At 37.9% G+C, this 26097-nt stretch overlaps 1 protein-coding gene across 1 annotated transcript in view; it reads left to right on the top strand.

The window, feature by feature from the left end:
• The window catches only part of cachd1 (cache domain containing 1), a 102635-nt gene that overhangs the window by 23689 nt on the left and 52849 nt on the right, over nt 1–26097 (top strand). Inside the window, exons 2-3 of the mRNA XM_055213275.2 lie at nt 13622–13684; nt 20362–20510. Of these exons, the coding sequence (XP_055069250.1) occupies nt 13622–13684; nt 20362–20510 (212 nt within the window). The remainder of the gene's footprint in view (nt 1–13621; nt 13685–20361; nt 20511–26097) is intronic.

Raw genomic sequence — 26097 nt, 5'->3', positions numbered from 1 at the left:
CTAACATATACATGTACAAAACACACATGCAGCATGTGCAGCATGTTTACTTACAACACAAGCAGCGGACTCCGACATAATATTAATTCACATCCATATAAACTCGTCATTACTCCCACTCGTGTTTAAATGAAAGCAGAGGACATTGCTCACATACCCTCCCCTCAAAGTAATCTTGACAGAAGCAGTCGAAAGTGGACATAAGAGATGGATTAAAATACCAGGTGTACACGTGAATGTGTCTCTCTCGTCCACTTGTAATCAGATCGTCCAAAATGCATCTTAATACCAGGTATAAACAGCCTTTACGATCAAGCGACTTGAGTGAGAAATCTTCATGAATGTTTCACGATGACCATCTTTCGACTGGGAAGCCAAAAATCGTGGGGTGTGAACACCCAGCTTTAGTTATAAGCTAATCTGCCTCGCTGACATTTAAAACAATCTTCAGTATTTGATGTTCCTAATATACAGTTAAGCCATTCTTAATGTTAGGCTGTGATATACAGGTAAAAAAGCCGAATCATAAAACTAACAAAGTATTACTATATTTGTAAGTACTTTTTCGAAATTAATATTTTGAAAATAATATCATGCAACCCTGCAGCTATTCTGAACACAAAGTCAAAGTAATAAAACACTCAGCCTCTCAACTGTTGTCATTGTTTTTTGGGCCCCCTTCACATGTGGAAGCCATTATATCCTGTCTGCCGGGCTGAAAGAAAACAGGGCTGCCGCGAGTTGGATATCTGCGAGAGAATCCGCTTCATGACCCCGTCTCTCAACGGGCCCCTCAGTGTTTGCACAAAGAGGTTTTGTTATTGTAGGACCCCAGGCTCTGTCGGCCCCTCCACTGACACCCAGCCCAAAAACACAGTTCAGCCTGGAGCAGATCAAGAACACACGGGCATGAGTGTGTGTAATCTCTGTAGGTGATTTATCTACACCTTGTAAGCTGAAGAAGGTTTGCTATATTTCCCCATTTAGACCGTTATGTTGATGGAGGATGTGTTAAGAGTTTCTGTTATATTTATATTTTCCACTTAGACACTCCAGACATCCATCAAACATATTAAGACTGACCTCCACATAGTCCAAGACCTTGATGTTATATGAATGCAATGTTGTGTCTGTGCTAGTATTGCGTAAAAGTAATTTTTTGCTCCAGCGTCATTACTTTTATTCAGATGGTCAGATATGTTTTGGTATTAAGAACCATTAAAACAACTTATGCTCCATTATCCTGATAACTAGTCAGATTATAAATGGCGTCCACCCTTGCGCTCGCATGTGGAACTCATTTTAGCCTCACTCTCTTTTCGTCCCCCAACCCCCTCACAAACACACACACTTTTGGGTTTATTCGGGTTATATGAGGCATGTCAACTGCACCATTCAGTATCTGTTAGACCCTTTTTTTAAGTGGAATTCGGGAGATTCGAGATTGGAAAATGTTCTGGAAAAGTTGGATTCAAAACAAGAGAAGGATGGAAAGATATTAAACTTTTGACCTATAATAATAACTTTCCAAAAGCTCATTTTCTAAGCAGTTTCCTTCATGCGTAAATGAATGAATTTTTCTTGCTCTAATGTGTTATTTGAGATGGTGTTGCAGAATATAGACATCTATACGCTACAGTTTACCTTGTGTCAGAACACTGTGATTTCACTGTGCCAATGGGAATAACATACGACTCTAAAGAAGTAACAGTTCATCCTGACACTTAGGGCCAGATTTACTAACAGCCTGCGCTAGCGCAAACACATCTTTTACGTAAAAAAATCTACTGTCAGAATTTACTAGACATGCCATGAAAAATGTATGCTAAAAAAGGCGTGGGCACAGTTGTTTTTGCAACTGACCTTCTTAAACCATTTTCACACAGACATTATACGCGGGAAATGCATTCGGGATTTGTCTGGGATTGTTTGATTTTTGGTTCATTCACAGTGCTAATGATTTGCCCACTGATCTATATTAATGACTGGATTGCGCATAGAACGCTTAACGTAACAGCGTGAGGTGAAGCCAGCGCAGAGTTCGAGCCGCCATCTTGGTATACCCAACCGGCAGACGGCGTCATTGACTTCCATTCAAAATCATGTTTTAAATTCACCCGCTTTACAGCGTATCAGTCACGCAAGATTATTTTTAGGATATGTGTACGTAAATTAACTGTTAATTCTGGTGTTATTTGCAATGTTTATGCTTTAATCGGGCAGGAAAATGGATTTATAAAAAAACGTTAAGGTGAGTGTGGCTGCTGCGTTCTGTTAATGACACGGGTATAAATAAAGTTTTTCATTCAGACATTCAGCTACACGGTCAGCGTTATTTCTCTAAATAAGTTGAGGTAACTTGTAAGTTTAGATAACATAAAACCAGCAAATTATTGCATGCACATACGGTACAAAGTATGATTATTTATTTAGATTTCAAAATGAGCACGTTTGTCATTAATACTAAGTATGCTGCGGTCTGTCTGCTGATCTGATACTGTAATGAAGATGATTGTATAATAACTGATTAAAAACTAAAATTTACAACTTTCAGTAAATAACTATGTACATGCTTAGGACGTTTGTGTTGTAATAATGTACAGGGTAACTTCAGATATAAAAACGAAGATTAGTAAAGTGATGTTTTATCATTAAAATCTGAACGCGTCCATTGATTTAATAGAATGTTTGGGTATACCAACATGGCGGTGCAGTGGCTTCACAGTTGTGACGTCATGCGCAATCCAGTCATTTATATAGATCAGTGGATTTGCCGGAATCTGTGTGTGCGATCCCGTTAAGACACGTGCTATGTTTAAATGTCTGAAGTTTGCTGCTCATCCGTTATTTCTCTCTCCAGAAACCACTCGCGTGCATTTTTGTTTATCATAAGACTATAAAGGAGCGCGCAACGCACCGTTCTGTCATGCTGGTGAATGGTCTTAGCTTTAAAGTGGATTACGAGCTCCCTGATCTCTGCTTCAGTCCACTTTGCAGACATTTCTCATTGTGAATTTTAATGTGCATTTAAAACCCCTGTTTTAAAGATCTGAACAATATATCTTGTTGTGATGACGTGCGTGCATTTTTGTTTATTATAAGCTCATATGAGCGTGTGACGCGCTGATCGTGTATGGTGCGTTCACAACATACGCAGAAGAGGCGGCAAATGCAAGTGATTTACATGTTAAGTCAATGCAAAGACCCAAATAGGCATCCCGCGGCGCGGTAAGCGACTTTGGCGGATTTTCGTACCGCGTTAACCAATCAGGAGCTTGCTGTAGCAGTCACGTGATTACAGGAAGTGATTGGAGGCAAAAAAACTAAAAAACAATGGTGGACAATCATCATCATTGCTACACAAGACATCTTCGTATTTTTACAGGGATTTAAAGGATCTTGTTTGGAAGAAAATGAATGAGGTCGTCAAACAGTTTACTTAATTTGAGCTATATTAGCCCCTCCCATGACGCGAATTTACTGGTGAATGGCTAGAATTTCACCTGTAAAATCTTACTTTTAGCAATGACGCTAGTAGTGACGATTCTCTCTGACCAATCTGGGAATTGCAGTGTTTACATGTCACATTTTATTATCGGTATGGCTGGCTTGGAACCTTAAAGGACAAGTTTGGTATTTACACTTAAAGTCCTATTTTCAGATTGTTTATGATGAAATAGAACGGTTTTGACTGAAATTTCGACATATGCGGCTCCCCCGAGAATTTTTGGGTGTTTGTTGTTTCGTCTCCCACCTCTATAGTGGGTGTGTAGGTGCACTGGAACGGTCCTTCCTAGGATGCATTGAACTTTCATTTACAAAGACGTAAAAACTCACCAAGTGGTCAGGGGTGTTCACTGATATGCTCACACAAAAATCGCTGCAAAAGATGCTTTCCAACAGGTGTTTTAGCATTCGTTGTAAACTTGTGGACCTATTTTTCCAAACGCCTCACACCCGTATATTCTTCCGTTAAGAGCTTGAATAATTGACACTCCAGCCCAGTTGGTGGCGATAATCCACCTTTGCGAATTGCAAGAATACAAACAAAGTTCCCGGCGTATTTTTCCAGGAATTTAAAGGATCTTGTTTGGAAGAAAATGAATGAGGTCGTCAAACAGTTTACTCAATTTGAGCTATATAAGCCCTCCCATGACGCGAATTTACTGGTCAATGGCTAGAATTTCACCTGCGAATAAAGAGAGTAAACTCAAAATGTTCAAGTGTCCAACTACGTACGAATAGTGCGTTTTGCCATCTCTTCCGCGTCTGGTGTGAACGCACAGTTATGCTGCTGAATGATCTCCGCTTTAACATATAGTGACGAGCTCAATGATATCTGCTTCAGTCCAGTTTGCCGTTTACATTTCTCGTCGTGAATGTTAATCTGCATGTAAACCCCTTGTTTTAAAGAGCTGAACCATAACTGCCATGACACGGGCGTCCTCACTAAAATCACCTCCGATAATGTATGTGATTTTGCCGAGCTCCTCTGGGAAATACGGCTCTGTAGTAAATGCCGCTCCATCTGAAAGCAGGTGATGGCGATTTACTACTAATCACGAAACCGGCTTTACTGGTGAGATACGCACGAGAATCGCAGGTGATTTATCGCCCACCTCTAAATTTTAGACATAATGACAAGGTTACATGCACATCTGGCTACTAAGATGTTATTCTTTATTGTCTGTATTTTTTTAATCAGTTTTAGTAATTTTTGGCTGGAGCCATACTATTTGCCGCAAAACTTTTGCTTATTTGGTTTTATTTAACATAGATCTATGTGAGCTTGGATATGAAATGTTTCCCCAGCAACCCCATATTCAGGTGCATCCATGTCTCTGGTTCGTCCTTGGAAACTGGAAGAGGGTGAGAGAGAGAAAACATCAGAGGAAAGGGAAGGATGCCTCATTCTGGAGCACAAGCCTTTGTAGTGCAATGAGCACATTGCTTCTGAGAGTATGAGTGGGGGTGGGGGGGAGACGGGGGCGAGAGGGGGTACCTGCGGCAGGAAATCGCAATAGCATCCCAGACTGGCTTCTGTTGTCTGCCCTTTCATCTTCTCTGTTTGTACCCAGACTCCCTCAGTTGCTGCCACAGCAACTAGGTGTTGTCAGCTGTGCGGAAATATAGGATTTAAAATCAGATTAGTCACAAAGCTGCCACTTATTCTAATAATGCACACATTTATTTGAAGGACATTTTCGCTACAGGAAGAAAATTAAACTGGCTGAGGTGTAAAAAAAAGTTGAAGGATAGATAAATAGTTCTGAATGAATTTATTTGGCATTTGGTTGCACAGTAGACATGCATTTTTTCGGTTTAATGATCGGTAAACAAAATTAAAACAAATTTACTGATACTGGCTAGGATAACTAGCTGGCTAGTTTGTTCAAAATAATTCATGTGTGCAATTGGCTCATTGTACATTTCAAAAAGACTTGAGCTTTACAATTGTATTTAGACATCATATGAGGCACAACTCCATTGGCGCTTTTCTATTGCGTGGTACAACTAGGCACGGCTCACTTTAATTTAGTCTCGGATTGCTCTTCCACTGCAGTTTAGTACCGCTAATCTTACTTTTAGCAATGACGCTAGTAGTGACGATTCTCTCTGACCAATCGGGGATTTGCAGTGTTTACATGTCACATTTTAATATCGGTATGGCTTGCTTGGAACCTTAAAGGACAAGTTTGGTATTTTACACTTAAAGCCCCGTTTTCAGACCGTCCACGATGAAACAGAACGGTTTTGACCGAAACCTCGACATATGCAGCTGCCCCGAGAATTTTCGGGTGTTTGTTGTTTCACCTCCCACCTCTACAATGGGTGTATAGGTGCACTGGAACAATCCTTTCTAAAATGCATTAAACTTTTGTTTAAAAAGACGTGAAACTCACCGAGTGGTCAGGGGTGTTCACTGATATGCTCACACAAACATCGCTGCAAAAGATGCTTTCCAACAGGTGTTTTAGCATTCGTTGTAAACTTGTGGACCTATTTTTCCAAACGCCTCACACCCGAACATTCTTCTGTTGAGAGCTTGAATAATAGACACTCCAGCCCAGTTGGTGGCGATAATCCACCTTTGCCAATTGCAAGAATACAAACAAAGTTCCCGGCGCGGAGTAATATCGTACCTCACACCACATCTAATACAAGTCAATGGAGTTGGACAAAAACTACGATAAAACCTGTTGGAATGCGTCTTTTGCAGCGTTTTTTGTGTGAGCATATCAATGAACACCCCTGACCACTCGGTAAGTTTCACATCTTTGTAAATGCATTTTAGGAAGGATTCTTCCTGTGCACCTCTACAGCCATTATAGAGGTGGGGGGTGATACAAGAAACACCCGAAAATTCTCGGACAAGCATCATATGCCGAAATTTTAGTCAAAACCGTTCTATTTCATCATAAACAATCTGAAAACAGGGCTATAAGTGTAAAATACTGAACTTGTCCTTTAACCCTAAAAAGTAGGAACTACCAGTTACTAGGTACGCTACACAGTTGAAAACCAGTTTAAATTTATTTGGTCTGCTGAACACAAAATAAGATATTTTTTCAGCAATGCTTGTAACCAAATCGTTTTTGAGCACCATTGCCTTCCATAGTATAGTGTTTCTTGCTCGATTTACAAATATCTTCCTTTGTGTTCAGCAAAACAAAGACATTTTACTGGTTTGTAACAATTTGAGGGCAAGTAAATGACAGAATTTAAATTTTTGACTGAACTATCCCTTTAAAGTAGTCCAAATCCATATAATTTCCAAAATTGGTTCTTGTAAGGAACAGCTCAAATTTAGGGTTGCTGTGTGTAAGTTTGTCAAATCTTGGCATCCACCACCATCTCTCATTGGCACGTTCATAAGGTGTGTAATATATTTGTTGCACTGGTTCACAAAACCTGTCTGAATGATTTATGAATCACACATTGCTGCTTCTCTAATAAACTCTCATGAACTTTTGCAGAATGGGTTGATAATGACATGTCATTTCAACATCAATAATTTTGGGACGGGAGCAAAAATTGAATTACAACAAAAATTTCTTGGTTTAACTCAGTTATTGAAGCGGTTGAGGGAGGGTCAGTCCAATGATTTAGACCTTGTAGACCTAAAGAGAGGATTAGGGCACCTTTCTGCTCACCGTATTGTGTGAGCACACCATTCCACTCCCTCGTTCAATCCCAAATTAATGAGGATTAGCTGGATGGGCTCTGGGCTTTGAAGATGACTGAATGGCTAATAGGTTTATCTGCCTTCATCGTGCCATTTTAATGGAAATGTTGCAGAGCCGCAACGCTGCGTCTCCAACGTTATTATGTTCCCACAGTTCATCAGCTGTTTTTCTGAGCAGTGCCTGCAAACGTTACGGAAGACCAATAAGGTCACATCATGCAACCGTCAACTGTTATGAGGTATGCAGACAATTTAAAAACTATGCTCTGTTCAGGCATTGAATTATGGATGTGACTTATTGGTTTTGCATTTTTTTAAGTGGAGGTAATAATTCTTAAGTGGCGGCTTTTACGGCAGACGAGATGGCAATCTTGATATAATAAACCACCCTGCGGAGAGCTTAGTTTCAGACAGCCCTCCTTGCTGTGCCTCCGTTCAAGGGAGTGCCACAGCTTTGACAAGCCTGGATCAAAGACAGCGTGAGGTTCAGTCATTTCAGACATTTTTTCAATTGCAGTCAAGATTAACCCTGGGGTTGACGAGATTAATACCTTTTCGGGACACCAAATTCGGAGCCAATGCAGCTGCATTTAGACTCTTTGTGCCCATTCAGTTGAACTTTGGTATGTTATTTCTTACAGGCGTATTCGTCAGTCATTTGGATGTCAACTTGTCTGTGAGGATTAGATGTTGGATAGTGCAAATTTGGGGAGGGCTTAAAGAGTCCTGTTTTGTATGGTCTGTTGTGGTGATTTTTTACGTCAGCAAACCAAACCTTTTGTCCGTGCAATGACTCTTTCTTTTTGAATCCTAAAGACTTTTCCTTTCCTCAATAACTGCATAAAAGCATAAGCAAATAGAATTATAGTGTGGGCTGTAATGGTGCATAGCGTTGGTACAGCCAACTGAATAGGATACGCCACTTCACTGAACATCATTGTCAAGACTTATGGGACATTGAATGAATTTTATAATCATGGACATTTGTATTGAAAAACAATGAGGGAAAGAGGAGGGAAATTTATCATTATATTAAATTGATGACAATGTCAAACTAAAATGATGTAAGAATATTATTTTACCTGAATTGTTTAGGCTGTTGTCTTTCTAGAGTTTATATAGAAGTCATATAAAGTTAACAAAATTGAGGAAAACTAATATATCGGCTTTGTGGTCAATGTAGAATGTTTATGATGCTTTCAAAACCTTTTCTATGGCTGAATGATTCAATGATTCAGTAAAAGACAGTTACTTCTCACATGCTCTTGATGCTGTGTTTCCCACAGACTTTCACTGTCAAATGATTCCAGTGTTGGAACATGAATACTGAACACACAAAAAAAGGTTGTAGCCCGACGCAGTCAATCACAAAACACAGCCAATCCGAACAGTTTTGCTCTGTTTGCGTTTGTTTTTTCTCTCACACTGCAGCTGAGGAGCACAGACGCATACACAGACGAATCCCTCCGCTTTTTATGGCTTTCCTTGTGCAACTTGAGGGATTTGTTATATATTCTGCTTTTAGACATGGATGACGTCTCCTCATCCATGTTTAATGATTAATATTCTTAATGCGCAGAACTTTCATTGAATGAGATCTCTGTAAAGGAGGCGCTGTCAGCCTTAACGTTGCAGAAACAAAAATGTTTCTAAAATGGGAAGGATCGCATCATGGGTGGATAGTCTGATAAACATGGAAATTATACCTTTTATCGCGTGTTGCGGAGTCACGTCGCATCTTGTTAGGACACATTGTTAAGGTTTGTTGTGGCACATCCGGGGGGATAGGTGAATAATGGATAACTATATGCGGTCAGGTCTGTCATTATCGAAACAAAGGCTATATCACAAATAAAAGCAGTTATTTTGTATTATTTTTTATTTATTTTTTATATTTACATTTAAAGGGACATTCCACTTTTTTTGAAAATATGCTCATTTTCCAGCTCCCCTAGAGTTAAACATTTGATTTTTACCGTTTTGGAATCCATTCAGCTGATCTTCGTGGCTGGCGCTACCATTTTTAGCATAGCTTAGCACAATCCATTGAATCTGATTAGACCATTAGCATTGCGCTAAAAAATAACCAAAGAAAACTTGACTCTTCTGTAGTTACAAACTGACGTAATAATCAAGGACTTTGCTGATGTAACATGGCTGCAGCAGGCGTAGCGATACTACGCAGTGCCTGAAAATAGTCCCCTTGGTTACTTTCAATTGCAGGGGACTATTTTCAGGCAGTGCGTAATAGGGATGGGACGATTACCGGTTTCACGATTAACCAAGATAAAATGTCCTGACGGTTAGTATTATCGTTTAAAGTTTAATTATCATTACAACCGTGTTTGATTACCGTGATTTTAAGAACTCTCTGTAAATTCTGTCCAGCCAGAATCAGTGTAAAGCAGGCGCAAACATAGTTTTTTGCACAAGAAGGCATTTAAGGGATAATGTATTGTATTAAATCACGGTAAACTTATTTGACAGATTTATTTACCACAGAAATAATTTCAGGGACATAAAATATTAAATTGTGTTTTTCAAAAATAAAACTTGTTCAAATGTTTTCAGTGCGTGTATCAGTTATTTTTTTAACATTTCCATCTAATTTTAACAAATCCATGATAATATTGATAACCTTTGGTCACTATAATCATGATATGAAATTTTCATACCGTCCCATCCCTAGTGCGTAATATCACTACGCCTGCTGCAGCCATCTTACATTAGCAAAGTCCTTGATTATTATGCCAGTTTGAGGGTACAGTTCTTAGCCATATCCGCCTAGAAAATCGCAGCTTTTAATTTTTCGTTAGTCTTAGTACACGATGTAACTACAGAAGAGTCAAGTTTTTAAATAGAAAAAATATCGGAACTCTTTGGTTATTTTTTTTGTGCAATGCTAATGGTCTAATCAGATTCAATGGATTGTGCTAAGCTATGCTAAAAGTGGTACAGCCAGACCGGGAGATCAGCCGAATGGACTCCAAAATGACAAAAACCAAATGTCCATCTCCAGGGGAGCTAGAAAACAAGCACACTTTCAAAAAAGTGGAATGTCCCTTTAAGTTTTTCTCACAGATTTTAGGTATGATGACAAAATTTTCAAACACCCCTAAGCTCAAAATTGATCACATGACTCGACAGAGCATATGACTAGACAGAGATATTTATAATATTAGGGGTTATACTATTACAATAGGCGGTATGTGACCAAAAATGCTTATTATTCACGATTTAGCTTGTAACGTTCTCATTTGATCAGATATTTGCATGAAATTTGAACAGAAGGTCGAATTCTGTTAGTTCTTTCAAATTAAATCATGAACATTTACACACAGCATTGTGTGTTCATTTGTCTAACTCTTCTAACTCATTTTTCGAACTCTTCTTTGCATTTTTTAAAATAAATTTTCTCACCTGAAAGACCTTCCTCTTCTGAGTTTCATGTTACTGCTATCAAATTACAAGCTGCCAAATTCCTCTTTGGCCCGAGCAAAGCTGTGAAAGTCATCAGAGCGGTTCGAAAAACAAACCCACCACACCGGGGAAAGACCTGCAGTGGTGCCCGAAAACTATTTGTGCTTGTGCTGATGTTTATTTTACAAGAGGGGTCTGAAATGACAAGTTTCTTCTTTCACTTAGTTTTTCAAACAGCATATGTGTCGAAAGCTTTATTCACACAGGTGGGGCTCATCCATACATCACCCACAGTTTGTTTTGCTTTTTATAAACATGCTCTCGTGATGAAATTCCAGGCCCTTGGTGAGCGCAGACATTTGCTCATTTTGAGATGTTTAATGTGGGGGACTGTCCTGACCTCAGACTACCCCCCCAAAGAAACTTTACACAGTGATTTAAATAAGGTTCTTCTCTTTTTAAGTGTTGAAGATCATTCAGGCCTTTTCATGGCAAGTCTCCTCTTGAGTTTTGGATGTGGTGGGAATTCATCACGTTGTTATGACACATTCCCCAGTGATATTCCATGTCAGAATCGCCACGGTAATAAAGAGCAAATACCTTTATTGTAAGGGACTGTTAAACTGGTTGCCTATTTTTGATTTGGTTTACAATGGTAACGTTTTGACAGAGAAAGTGTTTAATCTTCTATGGCAATTGTTCATAACCTTTATCACTTTAAGGCCCCCCTATTGCCCACAACAATAGTTAAGGCCCCCCAACTCTCAATTTCTACCAAGAGAAACTGAGACGTGGCAGGTGTATATTTAACAAAAGCTTGGTTGCAAAAATAATCAAACAATAAGAAGAAAAGATTTTTGTTTTTCTTTTTTGAAAATGTTTCTTATTTTAATGCTTGTTTTGTCTTATTTTAATCATTTTAAGTGATCTAGAGGCCCTCTTGGAAATTTGTTAAGGCCGTCCTGTGTGCCCTGGCCCCCTGGTTGAGAAACACTTTTCAATGGCTTGTTTAGCTGGGAATTAGAAAGTTGATAATAATAAAATGTTTTTAAAGCTTGTTGTGCACTTTTCTAAGGTCATTTGTGTCTAATAGTTTGTCCATGATGAATCAATAATACCATACCATACCACTCCAAAACTTCTCCCAATTCCATGAATTTAAATGTAATGGAATGTAAATGTATACAATATGGCCATAGGTTATAATCTATATAATCTCTAGCATATAATCATAACGTAAGGTCATAAGCAGGTGTCACCTAAAATAAAATCAATATAAAAATAAAAGTTTTCAATAGGCTTAACTTTGAAACCAAAGCATAGAAGCCAATGTAAATGCATTTATATCCGTCACTGTTTTAACTAAATTATAAGAATAAAACTCCATATTGAGGCTTCCATGTTTGTCAACTATGAAGGAGTGAGGAGTAATTTTCTGTTACAACACTAGTTAGTAGGGCTGTATCGATTAATTGTGCAAATGCGCGTTTTCTCAATGAATTAATTTTAATGAATTACGGTGAAATGCTGGCTCATCCAAAAGCCAGAGGGCGCTCTCGTGCAGAAACTCCAATTGTGCCACAGAAGAAGAACCCTTACAAATGCTATTACAGGAAATCTGTATAAGAATATTTATATCGCCATTCTTCAAATTGTTTCAGGTATTTCCACGATAATAAAGAATATTTTGACTGATTTTGTTAAACGATTGTTGCTTTTTTAAATGCATGTTATAAACGACTCGAGGGCTGCAGCTATCGATTCTTTTTGTAATCGATTAATCTAGCACTGAATCGATCGATTAATCGAGTAATCGGATACAATTTTTGTCTGTGTTTTTAAATAACCAAAACAAATAATGCATAGCGAAAATGACGTGGCTGTAAAATGTTAAAGCATTTGGCTTTTATTTCTAAAAAAACAGAGGTATTAACATTTGGCTCCAAAAAATAAGCCTATTTATTTAAATTTTTACCCATTTAGTGTTTATAAGTGCCAGTGCCAACAATTAAGCACTTTAATTTATTAATATGCACAACAGGTTTCATGCTGTAATCTAGCCCTGACATCAAAGTAAATATCTGGTTTATGTACATTTCTACACCTGCAGCATTTACCATTATGCTACTAACAAATAATATATAATTTCTGGCTGGAGCCTATTTGCTATGGTAACAACCTGTGTGTGTGCGCGCACGTGCACCTGCGTTTGTTTGTGTGTGCACGCGTTTTGTGCGTGAGAAAGAGTGACACTCCAGTCAGACGTTCAGTTGCTTCATCGGATTTTGGTATGGCAGAAATACATACATTTAGTTTCAATAGAACGCTGCATTTGGTTTGCATCACTTGCATTGCGGTGCATTCATTATCCACTGGACTATGGAATTACTTGAAAGAGTGTGTTCAACAAAAGTCCATGGCTGCGTCCGAAAATGCCGAAACACAAAAACAGTAGGCGAAAAGTACCCGGATGACCTACTACTTTTGACAAGATCCCGAAGTGTTTATTCAATGGACACTTTACTATCCCGTGAGGAGTTATCCAATGAAGAAGGAGAGGAATTTTTTATTTAAAAATGTTCAAAAGCGGTAACAGGGCTCTATTTAAATGCAAATTCATATATTAAGCTTGTTTAATGCCTTTCCAGGTAATGACTACCTTGTTGTTATGACGACGTATGTCACGTGATGTATCAGCATTGCGCATGTAGTACGTCTGAATTCATTCTCATACTATATAGACGATTTCATCGGACGCAAGTGCGTGTATGATTTGAACTACGGTAATGTACTTGCTTGTTATAAAAAAATGACTCTAAAAGGACTTTGTTGTATTGATTCTTTGCAGAGTTTACCAAAAGATATGTTTGTTCCATGAAAGCTGTTTGTTTATGTTGTTACTGCTGAAACCATTTTTTATTTACTTCGCTGTTACTTATGTTCCTGTCATCATCACATGTACGCTATTTTGTATCTCGTAAACTCACCAATTGTTCTCTCATCTTTACCTCACAGAGAATCTTCAATTCCTTTGTGTACACAGAGAAGACTTCAAATGGTGAAACAGAGGTACAGCAGGTGAGTTGCACTTCATCCTCTGATTGCGTGTGAGTGAAGCTTGTGTGTCTGTGTGGGTGCTCTAGTCTAGAGGAGCAAAGGACACCCATTAAAATTCTACAGTCGATGTCTGGCTGGCTTTGAAGATCTCTTTGTGCTGTGTTCTGCCGAAACACTAATTTCAGGTAGTATCGACTGCACCGCGGTTCTCCCTAACAAGCCTGGGAGAAATGAGATGGTTGCTCACCATTTAGTTCTTAACCTCAATGCATTTGGCCCATCATCAAAATGTTCAGATTAGAAGCTATTTTTAAGCTTAATTGGAAGCTTTAAACTTTGGAACAGAGCTTGGGCGACTGCAAACATGTCTGCTGTTCAATGTGGGTAGATGACATTTATAGAGCAAGATATAAATATGATGATTCAATCTCTCTTTGAATGTAATTGGAATGGTGTCATGGTTTTTAAGGCTTAGCCCTGAAATGTCAGACGGTGTTAAATCAATCATACGCTCTGTTTAAAACATAATCTGGTTATTTTTTAGAAGGACACATAACATCTGTGATCTTCTTACATTTTTGGATTTGACATTTTGAAAACGAGCACACCATCATCTGTAGTTGAAGAGCTCAGCTAAGTGCGTCTTGGCATGATTTTTTGTTACATCTAAACTCTTCGTTTTTTTTTTACATTTTTATGTTCAATTTTATCAAGTAAACTATTATATACCATTTTCATTAGTTTTTACTGTCAAAAAGACTTTATAATTTTGAGTCTCACCAAATGATTGTGTGTGATCAACAGAATCTTTATAAACAAAAGCAGATCGAGTATTAGAGCGGTCGACCGAAAGAATAGACAATTATTCAACTTTTGTGTTTCCAAAATAATTAAAACCATTTTATGGAGCAACATTTAAATATCTTTTCCATAGGGCTGCATAACAACTAATTGCAACTGATCGTTTGCGGAATAAAAGTTTTTGTTTACATCATATACACTCACCTAAAGGATTATTAGGAACACCATACTAATACTGTGTTTGACCCCCTTTCGCCTTCAGAACTGCCTTAATTCTACGTGACATTGATTCAACAAGGTGCTGAAAGCATTCTGTAGAAATGTTGGCCTATATTTATTGATAGGATAGCATCTTGCAGTTGATGGAGGGATGCACATCCAGGGCACCAAGCTCTCGTTCCACCACATCCCAAAGAGGCTCTATTGGGTTGAGATTTGGTGACTGTGGGGGCCATTTTAGTACAGTGAACTCGTTGTCATGTTCAAGAAACCAATTTGAAATGATTCGAGCTTTGTGACATGGTGCATTATCCTGCTGGAAGTAGCCATCAGAGGATTGGTACATGGTGGTCATAAAGGGATGAACATGGATGAACATGTAGGTTGTGGCATTTAAATGATGCCCAATTGGCACTAAGGGGCCTAAAGCCTGCACAGTGGTAACAAGGCATGTTCTCATTCTGTTTACACCAAATTCTGACTCTACCATCTGAATGTCTCAACAGAAATGGAGACTCATCAGACCAGGCAACATTTTTCTAGTCTTCAACTGTCCAATTTTGGTGAGCTCGTGCAAATTGTAGCCTCTTTTTCCTATTTGTAGTGGAGATGAGTGGTACCCGATGGGGTCTTCTGTTGTTGTAGCCCATCCGCCTCAAGGTTGTGCGTGTTGTGGCTTCACAAATGCTTTGCTGCATACCTCGGTTGTAACGAGTGGTTATTTCAGTCAAAGTTGCTCTTCTATCAGCTTGAATCAGTCGGCCCATTCTCCTCTGACCTCTAGCATCAACAAGGCATTTTCGCCCACAGGACTGCCGCATACCGGATGTTTTTCCCTTTTTACACCATTCTTTGTAAACCCTAGAAATGGTTGTGCGTGAAAATCCCAGTAACTAAGCAGATTGTGAAATACTTAGACCGGCCGTCTGGCACCAACAACCATGCCACGCTCAAAATTGCTTAAATCAACTTTCTTTCCCATTCTGACATTCAGTTTGAAATTCAGGAGATTGTCTTGACCAGGACCACACCCCTAAATGCATTGAAGCAACTGCCTTGTGATTGGTTGATTAGATAATTGCATTAATGAGAAATTGAACAGGTGTTCCTAATAATCCTTTAGGTGTGTGTATTGTGTATAACAATTATGTATATATAAAAAACGCTCATGCATGTATATATTTTAAGAAAAAAGTGTATTTATTAAATATTCATTTTTATATAATATAAATATAAATATTAAAATGTATATAGACATGTTAATATTTCTTTTTTTAAGTAATTTTTTTGGGCCATTTTTGCCTTTATTGGATATATAGTAATGAAGGAGACGACAGGAAAGTATAGGGTGAAGAGAGGGGTATGGGATTGGCAAAGGACCTCGAGCTGGGATTCGAACTCGGGTCGCCAGAAGTGCGTCTGCACCATGTGTCGGAGCACCGTCTACTACACCATCGGCTCCGACAATATTTCTTAAATATACACATATACACCCACTTATTATACACATACATATATGATGTAAACAAAAACTTTTATCCTGCAAACGATTAGTTGCGATTAGTTGTTATGCAGCCCTACTTTCCTGTTTCTAGCAATGACCAGAACCCTTTAAGTACGTCTGATATGTTTTCTTGTAAATGAGCATTTTTACCAGGCTTTCATATTTAGGTTCAGTAATTTCACATTAATGGCAATGAAAAGGTTAGAATATATTTGATAAACCTCCTTTACCTGGGTAAAAAATTATTGCACTGTGACGTATGCGCGGCGTCTGTCGATATCATTATCTCATTTTTGATTAATGTGGCATTTAGCGGCTTTTGCATCTGAGCTCTTCACTTACTATACACATATCACAATAACTCAAAAAGAAACTAGGTCACGATAACGAAAAAAATATTTTCAGTACTTTTCCATCTGAAACTATGGGAACACATCTGGCATCAGTCAGACTTAAGACCGTAAGCCTGTCATGGACGAGTCTAATTTATTCTTGCCATGGGCCTCTCCCTCATGCCAGCTTCCAACTTCTGTTTTTGCTGTAAGGCATGAAGCGCTCTCGATGTTAATACGCCCTGTTCTGACCAGCCTCAAAACAACTCGATGTGAATGGCATCAGGCCGGCGAACGCACACATTCCCCACGAGTGTGTTTCACGACTACACACACGAGATCTGAGCAAGAATGGGCAGGTTGTTGCTCTTCTCCTGGGCTGCCATGCCAAAAGAAATCCTTTTTTGTGAATTATTCCTGCACACTTTCTCTCTCTCTCTTCTTACTCGCACCTGCAGCTATTTATCGGCTGCTGGTGAGAGATTAGGTCGATCACTGGCAGGCTTTTCTAGTGACACCTCGACAGCTAATTGTCAAACAGGGTTTTTGGAGGAAGACGCTGTTAACCGCTTCGCCTGCTGCAGCAGTTCAGACATGATAGTGTATGTAGTGAGTCAGGCTTTGTAATGCTTTAATGTTGTTTTTGTTGTTCCACATATACTAATTGACATTGCACGTAATTGCATGAAAAAGAAATCGAGTTTTAAGACTTAAAATTTGTGAATGTGCAGACAAGCAAATAGACAAGGAAAGCTAAAGTCACATGGACTAAAAAACCCATACAGATGTGTCCACATAAATTTTACATGTGCAAAAACACATGATTACACGTGAAATGTGAAATTATTTTTTAAATTCAGTATAGGTTTTGAAACCACTTGTTACACATGTGAAACGTGCTGGTGACTTGTCATCAAATGATGAAACTTTCCGAAATCACACGTGGCTTTCCTGTCAGGGAACTCTCATTTGGATTTCATGTGTTTTTTAGGATTGGCAATAAACAGAAGAACTGTTTTAAATAAGCTGCACATTTTTAATATTGGGACAGTTACGCATCATAAATATAGCCTGCGTGTATCACACTTAAAAATGATCTATTAAAGGTGCAGTGTGTAATTTTTAGAAGGATCTATTGACAGAAATATGTCTCTGCATGTAAAAGATAAACATCACAAACAGAAGTTAGCATAAAGTAACGCATAAAAATCTGCGCTCACCTCGTGCAGTAGGCAGAGAAACTGAGAAAATTAAAGCTCATGTTACATTTAGTTTCTGCAGACATGAGAAGAGATACAACTGTATAGCTTAAGACAGATTTCTCATCGGCTTTATGAATGACTTTAGGAGAGAGCGGGGCACAGCGCAGCACAGGGTTAATTGTAACAGTGCTACTTTACATAGTTACACAGGGAAGACCAAACTGTGCTTTTGGTCTTTTTCTCTTACTGTCAGAAGATGATCTCCGGTAATTTTGTGAAACGTTTTGATGTGTATTCATTAAGATATTAAACAAAGAGTGTTTTGAAGGCATTAAGGTAAATTTCTTCATTATTTTTTTCTGATTTTTTATTTGGCTGTAAGTCATCAAATTCAACCTTATATTATCTTAATCACTGGCTTGTTACCTAAAACATTACATAATTTTAAAACATGTCAGCAACTACAGTACTAGTAACTGATAGCTGGAATTGAATTACATTTTTAAACACTTTGTTACAACTAAGCCTCTAGTATACATTGATAATGAAATAAAAACAGTGTAAATACTATTAATCAAAATGACAAGTGTTAATATAATATTTGTCATTTATGATTTTTTTGTCTTAATTATGTGATTCTTTCAAAAAATCCATATGCATCGATGCATAATACAAGGTTAGATGAAGGATCATGGATGGATGTGTTGATATCTAACTATTTTAGACAGATATATAAACAATATCCACCTTAAGTATATTGAAAGAGTTTTGTTGAATTATTTGTTTGAATAAAATTTTAAGCACTTGTTACAACAACTCCGCCATGTGTTACAATAAACCCCACCTATGGGTTAAGTTGTAACGTTTGCACTCCTGTCACTTTCGGTGTAATTGTACAAGAACGGTCCCACAAACAAACTTTAAGTGTTTATTTGTAGCAGAGATGTGTATGTTTTTTAAATCATAAAGCCAAAGCCAAAAAGTGTTATTTTGTGCTCCGCTCTGCCCTATAGGCGGTGACATCACTGCCTACGCGAAACCTGACAAATCTCCAAATCTGATGTAAATGCAGTTTTCTGCATAGCCGGTTTATTAATTTGCATGAAAACCGGTTTTATAAGCTGATTTTTGATAGTTAATATCCGCTTACTTTGTGCATGTAAACACACTCTGTTTTATTGTTGTTGGTTGAAGTTCTGGTTCTGCGTTTTATTATACATTGTAAAAGGTTATAAAATTACACACTTGGAATGACAAAAATGTGACTTTCATCAGTTGCTATGCAGTGCTGTCAACATCTGCCAGTTTTGTGTCCTCTTTGTGCCCACACACACAGAAATGAAAGCCTGGCGCAAGAAAATGAACCCTACTAGAAAAACTGCACTAATTAGGATCATGTCCATGTATTTTAGATGCATAAAGACAAAGTGTTTCTCCTCTAGCTGTGAACATTTTAATGAGATAGGACAAAGACCGAATAAAAATATCAGAATCTAATTTTACATGCTGTGTTTATGGCACAGTATGTAAAATTAGATTCTGATATTTTTACAAATATTATTGATATAAATGTAAAATTGTAATATAATTTTTTATAAATATCTAATTTTATAAATTTAATATAAAGCCAGTGGGAAATTATTAATATTAAAATAATTTTAATATAAAAAAATTTAATTATTTGAAAAAACTGTTGCATAACTGTATGAATGTGATTCACATTTTCTTTTTATAAAAAAATTGGTCTGAATAATAGTGTTATTTTCTTTAGTGACCTGTCTGGAGTGTGAGTGTTTTTCTAGTATATGTTATTCTACTGTAAGTTGTCGATCCAAGTTTAGCAGTAATGGCTGTACTGAGCAGCTGATTGGACGTTCACGGTCAATGGGTCATGGTACATTACTCCAATCTGGGACTTGCAGAAAGATTTATAGTTTAGTTTTTCCTCCCGTCTCACCCAGGCATGCATTTCTAATTTACTTTTATTTTATATATGTGTGTGCACAGCAAAATCATCAGTGCTAAAAGTACACTGCTGGTGTTTATATGAGTACCACCAAACCTGGACCAGTAACTTGTCACACTGACGATTTTGGTGTTTTTTAGGTGCATACTGTATTAAGCTTAATGAAAACAGCTCCAGTGTCAACTCTGAGTGGGGGTTGCTGGCTTATGCCGGTCCTGCTCTGGTTAATGGTTTTCTCCAGAGAACTATAAATGTAAATTCAGAGAATTCGGAGAAACACGGGTAATCAGCCGTAACTTCTGCTTACAAGTGCAGTTGGCCCAAAGTAGAATCAACATCACTGTTCCCCTTTTGGATTAAAAACTCAATTTTCCCCGTAGCACCCAACCATTTTCCGTTGCCTATGTTGCGGCAACAGCTGACAATGCACGACTAATGGTGATCGATTGCTGGTCTCCAAGGTTAGTTCAAGCCCTCTTTGATGTGGAGTGCAGGGCTGTATTTAGATAACTTTACTTAACATAAAAAAAAACCAAAAGGAGGCTTCTTGAGCAAGAAAGGTATACTTCTGTGTGAATTACTCAAACCAAATGCACAGATTTCTTTTATTTTAGACAAAAACTGAAAATGAACAAATATTTTTATTGTTAATTATGTTTGTCTGTTGTTTTCAGCTGGCGAAGAAGATCCGGGAGAAGTTTAACCGTTACCTGGATGTGGTTAACAGGAACAAGCAGGTGGTTGAAGCCTCTTACACAGCCCACCTCACCTCCCCACTTACAGCCATCCAGGACTGCTGCAGTATTCCTCCCTCCATGATGGAGTGAGTATTTAACTCTTATGATCGATTCACCATTAATTCTCCTTATACTACGGCTCCGTTGAATGCTTGAATCTGATTGGCTGATGAACGCTCTGAAGTGTGCAATTATTTTCTGGAAAACGCATGGCGGATGTAGTTCCAGGCAGCTCTCCTGAACGCATTACAGTTCCATATCACTTTGCGTAGTTAGTTAACTGTAATAACGGACTAACAAAAACAACATGACAGACGATTTTCCTAGGCAATAATAACGCTTTTTAGAGACGCACAGAGGTGGCCTCGTTAACATAATCTCTCTCTCTCTCTCTCTCTCTCTCTCGCTTGCCCTCTCTCACTCGATCTCTCTTTCTTTCTCTCTCTCTGTGTCTCTGTCGCTTTTGCTCTCTTTCTAAGAACTTCATTAATAACTACATTAGACTGCTATCCACGGCTCAAGCCTCCATTGCCAGCTTTAAAATGACGTTTTGGAACAAGCAAAAGAGGCAAAAAACGCGTACGAAACTGGACGAATTCCTTTAAATATATAGTGATCGATGTCTTGAGGTATGGTAACCGTAGTATAAGCGGAATAATTGACTCCGGGTCATTGAAGTATTGAAAAGTAATGCACACCAAATAATGTGCATTATTTTTCTAATAATTCAACCGCCCGTCGTCAGTTATTCCTTACTTATTACACGGCACGCTAAAATGCTTGATTCTGATTGGCCATTCTCAACATTCCAATGTATGTTATTATGTATGAGATAACAACTGCCTGAAACTAATAACACATAACCCATAAAAAAAATCTATATTTAATGTTCCTTATCTTACTATGGAGGTAAATAACCGTGTAATAAGAAATCCATGATCATATTTATTATCAGTAAGTTCTGTTTTGCTTTGCATTTTTTAATTGGATGCTTTAACAAATATGACATTTAATTAATATGACAGAGACGCGCATCTGTATCTTAAATAAAACAGACTGGAGATCAAGTAATTGACATTTATATGACGTTTACATTAGGCATATAGAGATTATTATACACGTTATAATTATAGCCTAGTATTTGATTATAGCATACGTGATTATTGCATACGAGTGGTTTTAGGTTTTCATACATTTAATTTTGCGTAAATTTAGAATAAATTTTAATACAAAAGTTTTTGTTGAATCACGATTTGTTCGTGAAAACATCCGTTCATCTCGCGCACAAATGTTACAAAAGCCCTAAATAACAAGCCCACTGTTTTGAACAGGAGTATGGAAATATCTTCAAGACAAATGTTCGAATATGATTCTATTTCCACAATTTGTTTATAAAATACTATATTAATAATTAATAAAAGTGTTTGTGTTGACTACCTTTCCTTCTGTTTCTAATGCACTCACCCAGTCTTGTTTCATTCTTCAGTTTTGAATCTTCACTTTCTCCGTCCCTTTATCCTTGTTTAAAGGATGTTCTTCGTTTAGTGACCTTTTCAGCTATCTCTTTTTCACCATATGTGCTTTCATATATTTTTCCTGTTTGTGTCCCCTCGCTATCGTCTGACATTTGAATGGTTCCGCTGCTTATTACAAATGAATTATAAGTTGTTTTCCCCTCAAGCCCTCAGAAAGATTCAAAGCTGTTTACATCCAGACTACAATTTTTTTATCTCTCGCAGACTGTGAATGTGTTTAATATTCTTCGGTTCCATCAAAGAGAGATGTTTTTAAATGCTTGGCTAGAGATTGTATTTGATGAAAGAGTATAAGAGAGAGAGCAGAAGGGAGAAATAATGAAGACCATCTTCATGAATACGAATATGAGCCGTGCAACACTAACTTCAGAGTTTCTTAAAGAATAAAATTCTCTCTAAATCATGGTTTGCTGCTTTGTCAAAAAGTGCAGTTTTCACCATCTCCCAAAGGCATATAAACATTTACAGCGTGTCATAGCAATTTATAGTAGGTATTTAATGCACATTTTTCCTTAGAGGCTATGAAAAGTAATATCCTTCCTGTGTGTCAACTCGTGTCCAGGTTTTTGTAGTCAAAGCTTCGTAAATGTCACGGCCCGAGGCTTTGATTTAAGAAGCATGAAAGAACCAGCTGGGAACTGCGTTATTATTTTTATGAATGGCACATCATTGGGATGACACGTTCAAACAACTGTCCAATCAGCTCTTCGATCTTTATCTTAACTGCCTCTTCAGGTTTTCTCAACAATGGAATGTGTTATACGCCATCTTGATATTATCATGTTACATCCTGTTTGTGGGTTTTGAAAAGCTTTTTCCTCATAATAGGACGATAAATGTAATGCACATTTTTAAAGCTATTTTTGCGAGTCATTTTCCACTTAAAATGTTTTGAAATAAATAGTACTTTTGACAAATAATGTAAAATTACGCGCATCCATTCATATTATTGGCCTAGACAAAGCTATATTCTTTTACATAAGGGTGGTCCAACCTCACGGTGGCCACCATGTTGATATCACATTACCAGCTGAATACTGCTCACTTAATCTATGTAGCTGCTGTTTTTACACTCTTTGGGGCAGTTTCCCAGACAAGGCTTAAGTTTAGTCCAGGATTAAAATGTTTGTTTGAGCTGTCTTAAAGGGGACATATCATAAAAAGCAGACTTTTCCATGTTTAATTGCTATAATTGGATCCCTGTGCTGAAACCATTCTCTGCAAGCATGTAAAAAAAATAGGTCCCCTTGTGATGTCAGAGGGGGATAACACCACCCCTTAATCTGCACTATCCAACCACGGCACTGCCATTTAGTGCAGAGATCAACTCATTTGCATTTTTAAAGGACACATCTATAAACTGCACATTTTTGCTCACACCCACAAAGTGGCAATTTGAACATGTTATAATAAATGATCTATATGGTATTTTGAGCTAAAACTTCACAAATGTTCTCTGGCTACACCAAAGATTTATTTGACACTTTTTAAAAAGTCTTGTGAAATGTCTCCTTTAACTGAAAAACATCAGGGTGGCATCATTTAAGCCAGGAAAGACTGTGATATAGTATACATTTTTATCAATATGTTTGTTCCCTGGGTTTGATCCCATGACCTTTTGTGCTGCCAATGTCATGCTCTACCACTGAGAGCTATACAGGAGCACTGTACACATACTGTCATATTTGCTTGCAAAACTCCGCCTCCAATAAATACCAGAAAAATTGCTGTCGCCATTGCTGCATCATACATGCTTGTTTCAGACAAAAAAAGTCAACTACAGAGGCCAGGAAGGCAGAATAATGTTTCCAAAAAGTAACGAATATGGGCCGGTTGTGAGTGTTTTAACAGATACTGCAAGTGAGCACCAGCCAACCACTGTCTCTGACACAAGATCCCCCATTAGTGCAGATTTGAAGGTTAAAGCAGGTATAAGTTGACCACTTTGGCCTAGATTAATGTAATAATAACACTGTGTACGTAAAGGATTGAATGTAATTTAAATATGAGATTTAATGCTTCCACATGACATCTACCCTGGCTTTATGTCCTCTGCGGGACCCAGTTCAGCTGCCATCATGAAGCCCAGTCACGGCCGAGAAGATCAAATGTTTCTCACTGTATCAATGTCACATCCCATCACACATCTCCGCAGTGCCTGTTCTCCCACGAGCGCTGACCTCTGCCACAGGAGAACGCTTTAATCAACACTCGGCCCTACCGCTACACTTTAGCCGTGATGAAGCCGTCTAGAAATAACCCCTTACATGGGGCACATGTGATCTCACTCTGCTTAGGGGGATTTAGGGGGTCGGGAGAGTGTGAAGCTGTGTTTATGCGTCGCCTAAAAGATGGCAGAATGAATGATGTTATGTCAGCTATGGTAAAGTTAGAGTTATAACAATGTTTTTGGCATGTACAACTTGGGTATTCTGTAATTACTGTAAATACCGTATGGTAATAATTCAATATCATGTTATGTATGGGAGTACAATACGTTTTATACAATGGTACTGCCTCAAATATTACTGCAGTAGTTTAATTGTACAACCCTGATAGGGGTGAATGTAATATTTAAGACTGAAAGCATTTTCGCTTTCATGTTTTATCCTCAGCTGAGAACAACGTTGCAGTTTTTCTCAGTCCTCTGGCAAATCTTCCCTCGAGTTTGAAAACAGGGATTTGAAGTTTTCAAATGCCACTCAATTTGAGTTTTAGTCGACCTTCACTGCTGTCCCCGCAGCATCAAAGCTGAAGTGCGTAATTTCTGCGCTACTAGTGTCACCAGATTCAATTCAAAATTAAAGGAATGGCTTATTAGATTATAAAAATGTATTATTTACTCACTCTTATGCCATCCCAAATGTATATGACTTCCTTTCTTAAGTGGTATAGAAACTAATTAATTTATGGTAAAATGCCATGTTTTCTTCTTATATGAGGGTCAACATGCATGGGAGATCTTCAAAAAGCACCTACATCCATCTTTAAAGTAAATCAAAGTTGGTTATACCTTCTGAAGCAAAACGGAGAGGAATAATTTTTGTGAGAGAAAATTATTTATATTTTTTATTTTTTAGCGATCAGATCGGCTATATTGCGTTTTTATGGCAACATACAGATGAGCACCGTAAGTTTAAATATGCCGACAGGTCTAATTGGTTCTAAACATGGTACAGAACACGAATATGACAACCTGACATCTGGGATAGCATAAAGGTGAGGGAATCATGAGAAAAGTTTTTAAATCCGAAAATCCGGCGTAATAATCAAGGACTTTGCTGCCGTACCATGGCTGCAGCAGGGGCAATGATATTACGCAGCGCCCGAAAATAGTCTCCTTGGTAACTTTCAATAGCAGGGGAGTATTTTCGGGCACTGCGTAATATCATTGCGCCTGTTGCAGTCATGTTGTTGCAGCAAAGTCCTTGATTATTACACCAGAATGGGAGTATAGTTTCTAGCCAAATTGGCCTAGAAAATCGCAACTTTAAATTTTCCGTCGGTCTTAGTACACGATGTAACTACAAAAGAGTCAAGTTTTAAATAGGAAAAATATCGGAACTCTTTGGTTATTTTTTAGCTTGATGCTAATGGTCTAATCAGATTCAATGGATAATGCTAAGCTATGCTAAAAGTGGTACCGCCAGACCCGGAGATTGGCTGAATGGATTCCAAAAAGGGTAAAAATCAAATGTTTAACTATAGGGGTGCTAGAAAATTAGCCTTTTTTTTTTAAAGTAGAGTGTCCCTTTAATTAATTTACCAGCTGTCCACAATATCAATCGGTACCCTTATTTAGTGCACTACTTTGCAGATAGTTTACTTATAGTTGCGTATTGAAAAATTAGTTTGGCATTGAGAAAACGTCAAACTTAAACTTAATATAACGTTACACTTGTGTGCAGAAAAGGGTCTGTTTGCTTTTTTTCATGTTATTTCCATATTTCTTCATTTGGATTTAGTGCTTTAATTCCTTGATTAGGGATTTTACCACCATAAACAAACTACAGCAAGTCCTATTCATTTATTCTTTTCCTTTTCTTTTTTCCCTTTCTCATTCCCTATTCCTCGTTAATCCGGTCTGTCTCACAATCCTATTGGAGCCGGACTGTTTGGACAGGCTTTGAGCCTTAGC

Source organism: Misgurnus anguillicaudatus, chromosome 8 (genome assembly GCF_027580225.2).
Source record: "Misgurnus anguillicaudatus chromosome 8, ASM2758022v2, whole genome shotgun sequence".
Taxonomy (NCBI): Eukaryota; Metazoa; Chordata; class Actinopteri; order Cypriniformes; family Cobitidae; genus Misgurnus; species Misgurnus anguillicaudatus.
Note: the sequence above shows the minus strand (reverse complement) of the source record. Positions and strands in the feature narration are given on the sequence as shown.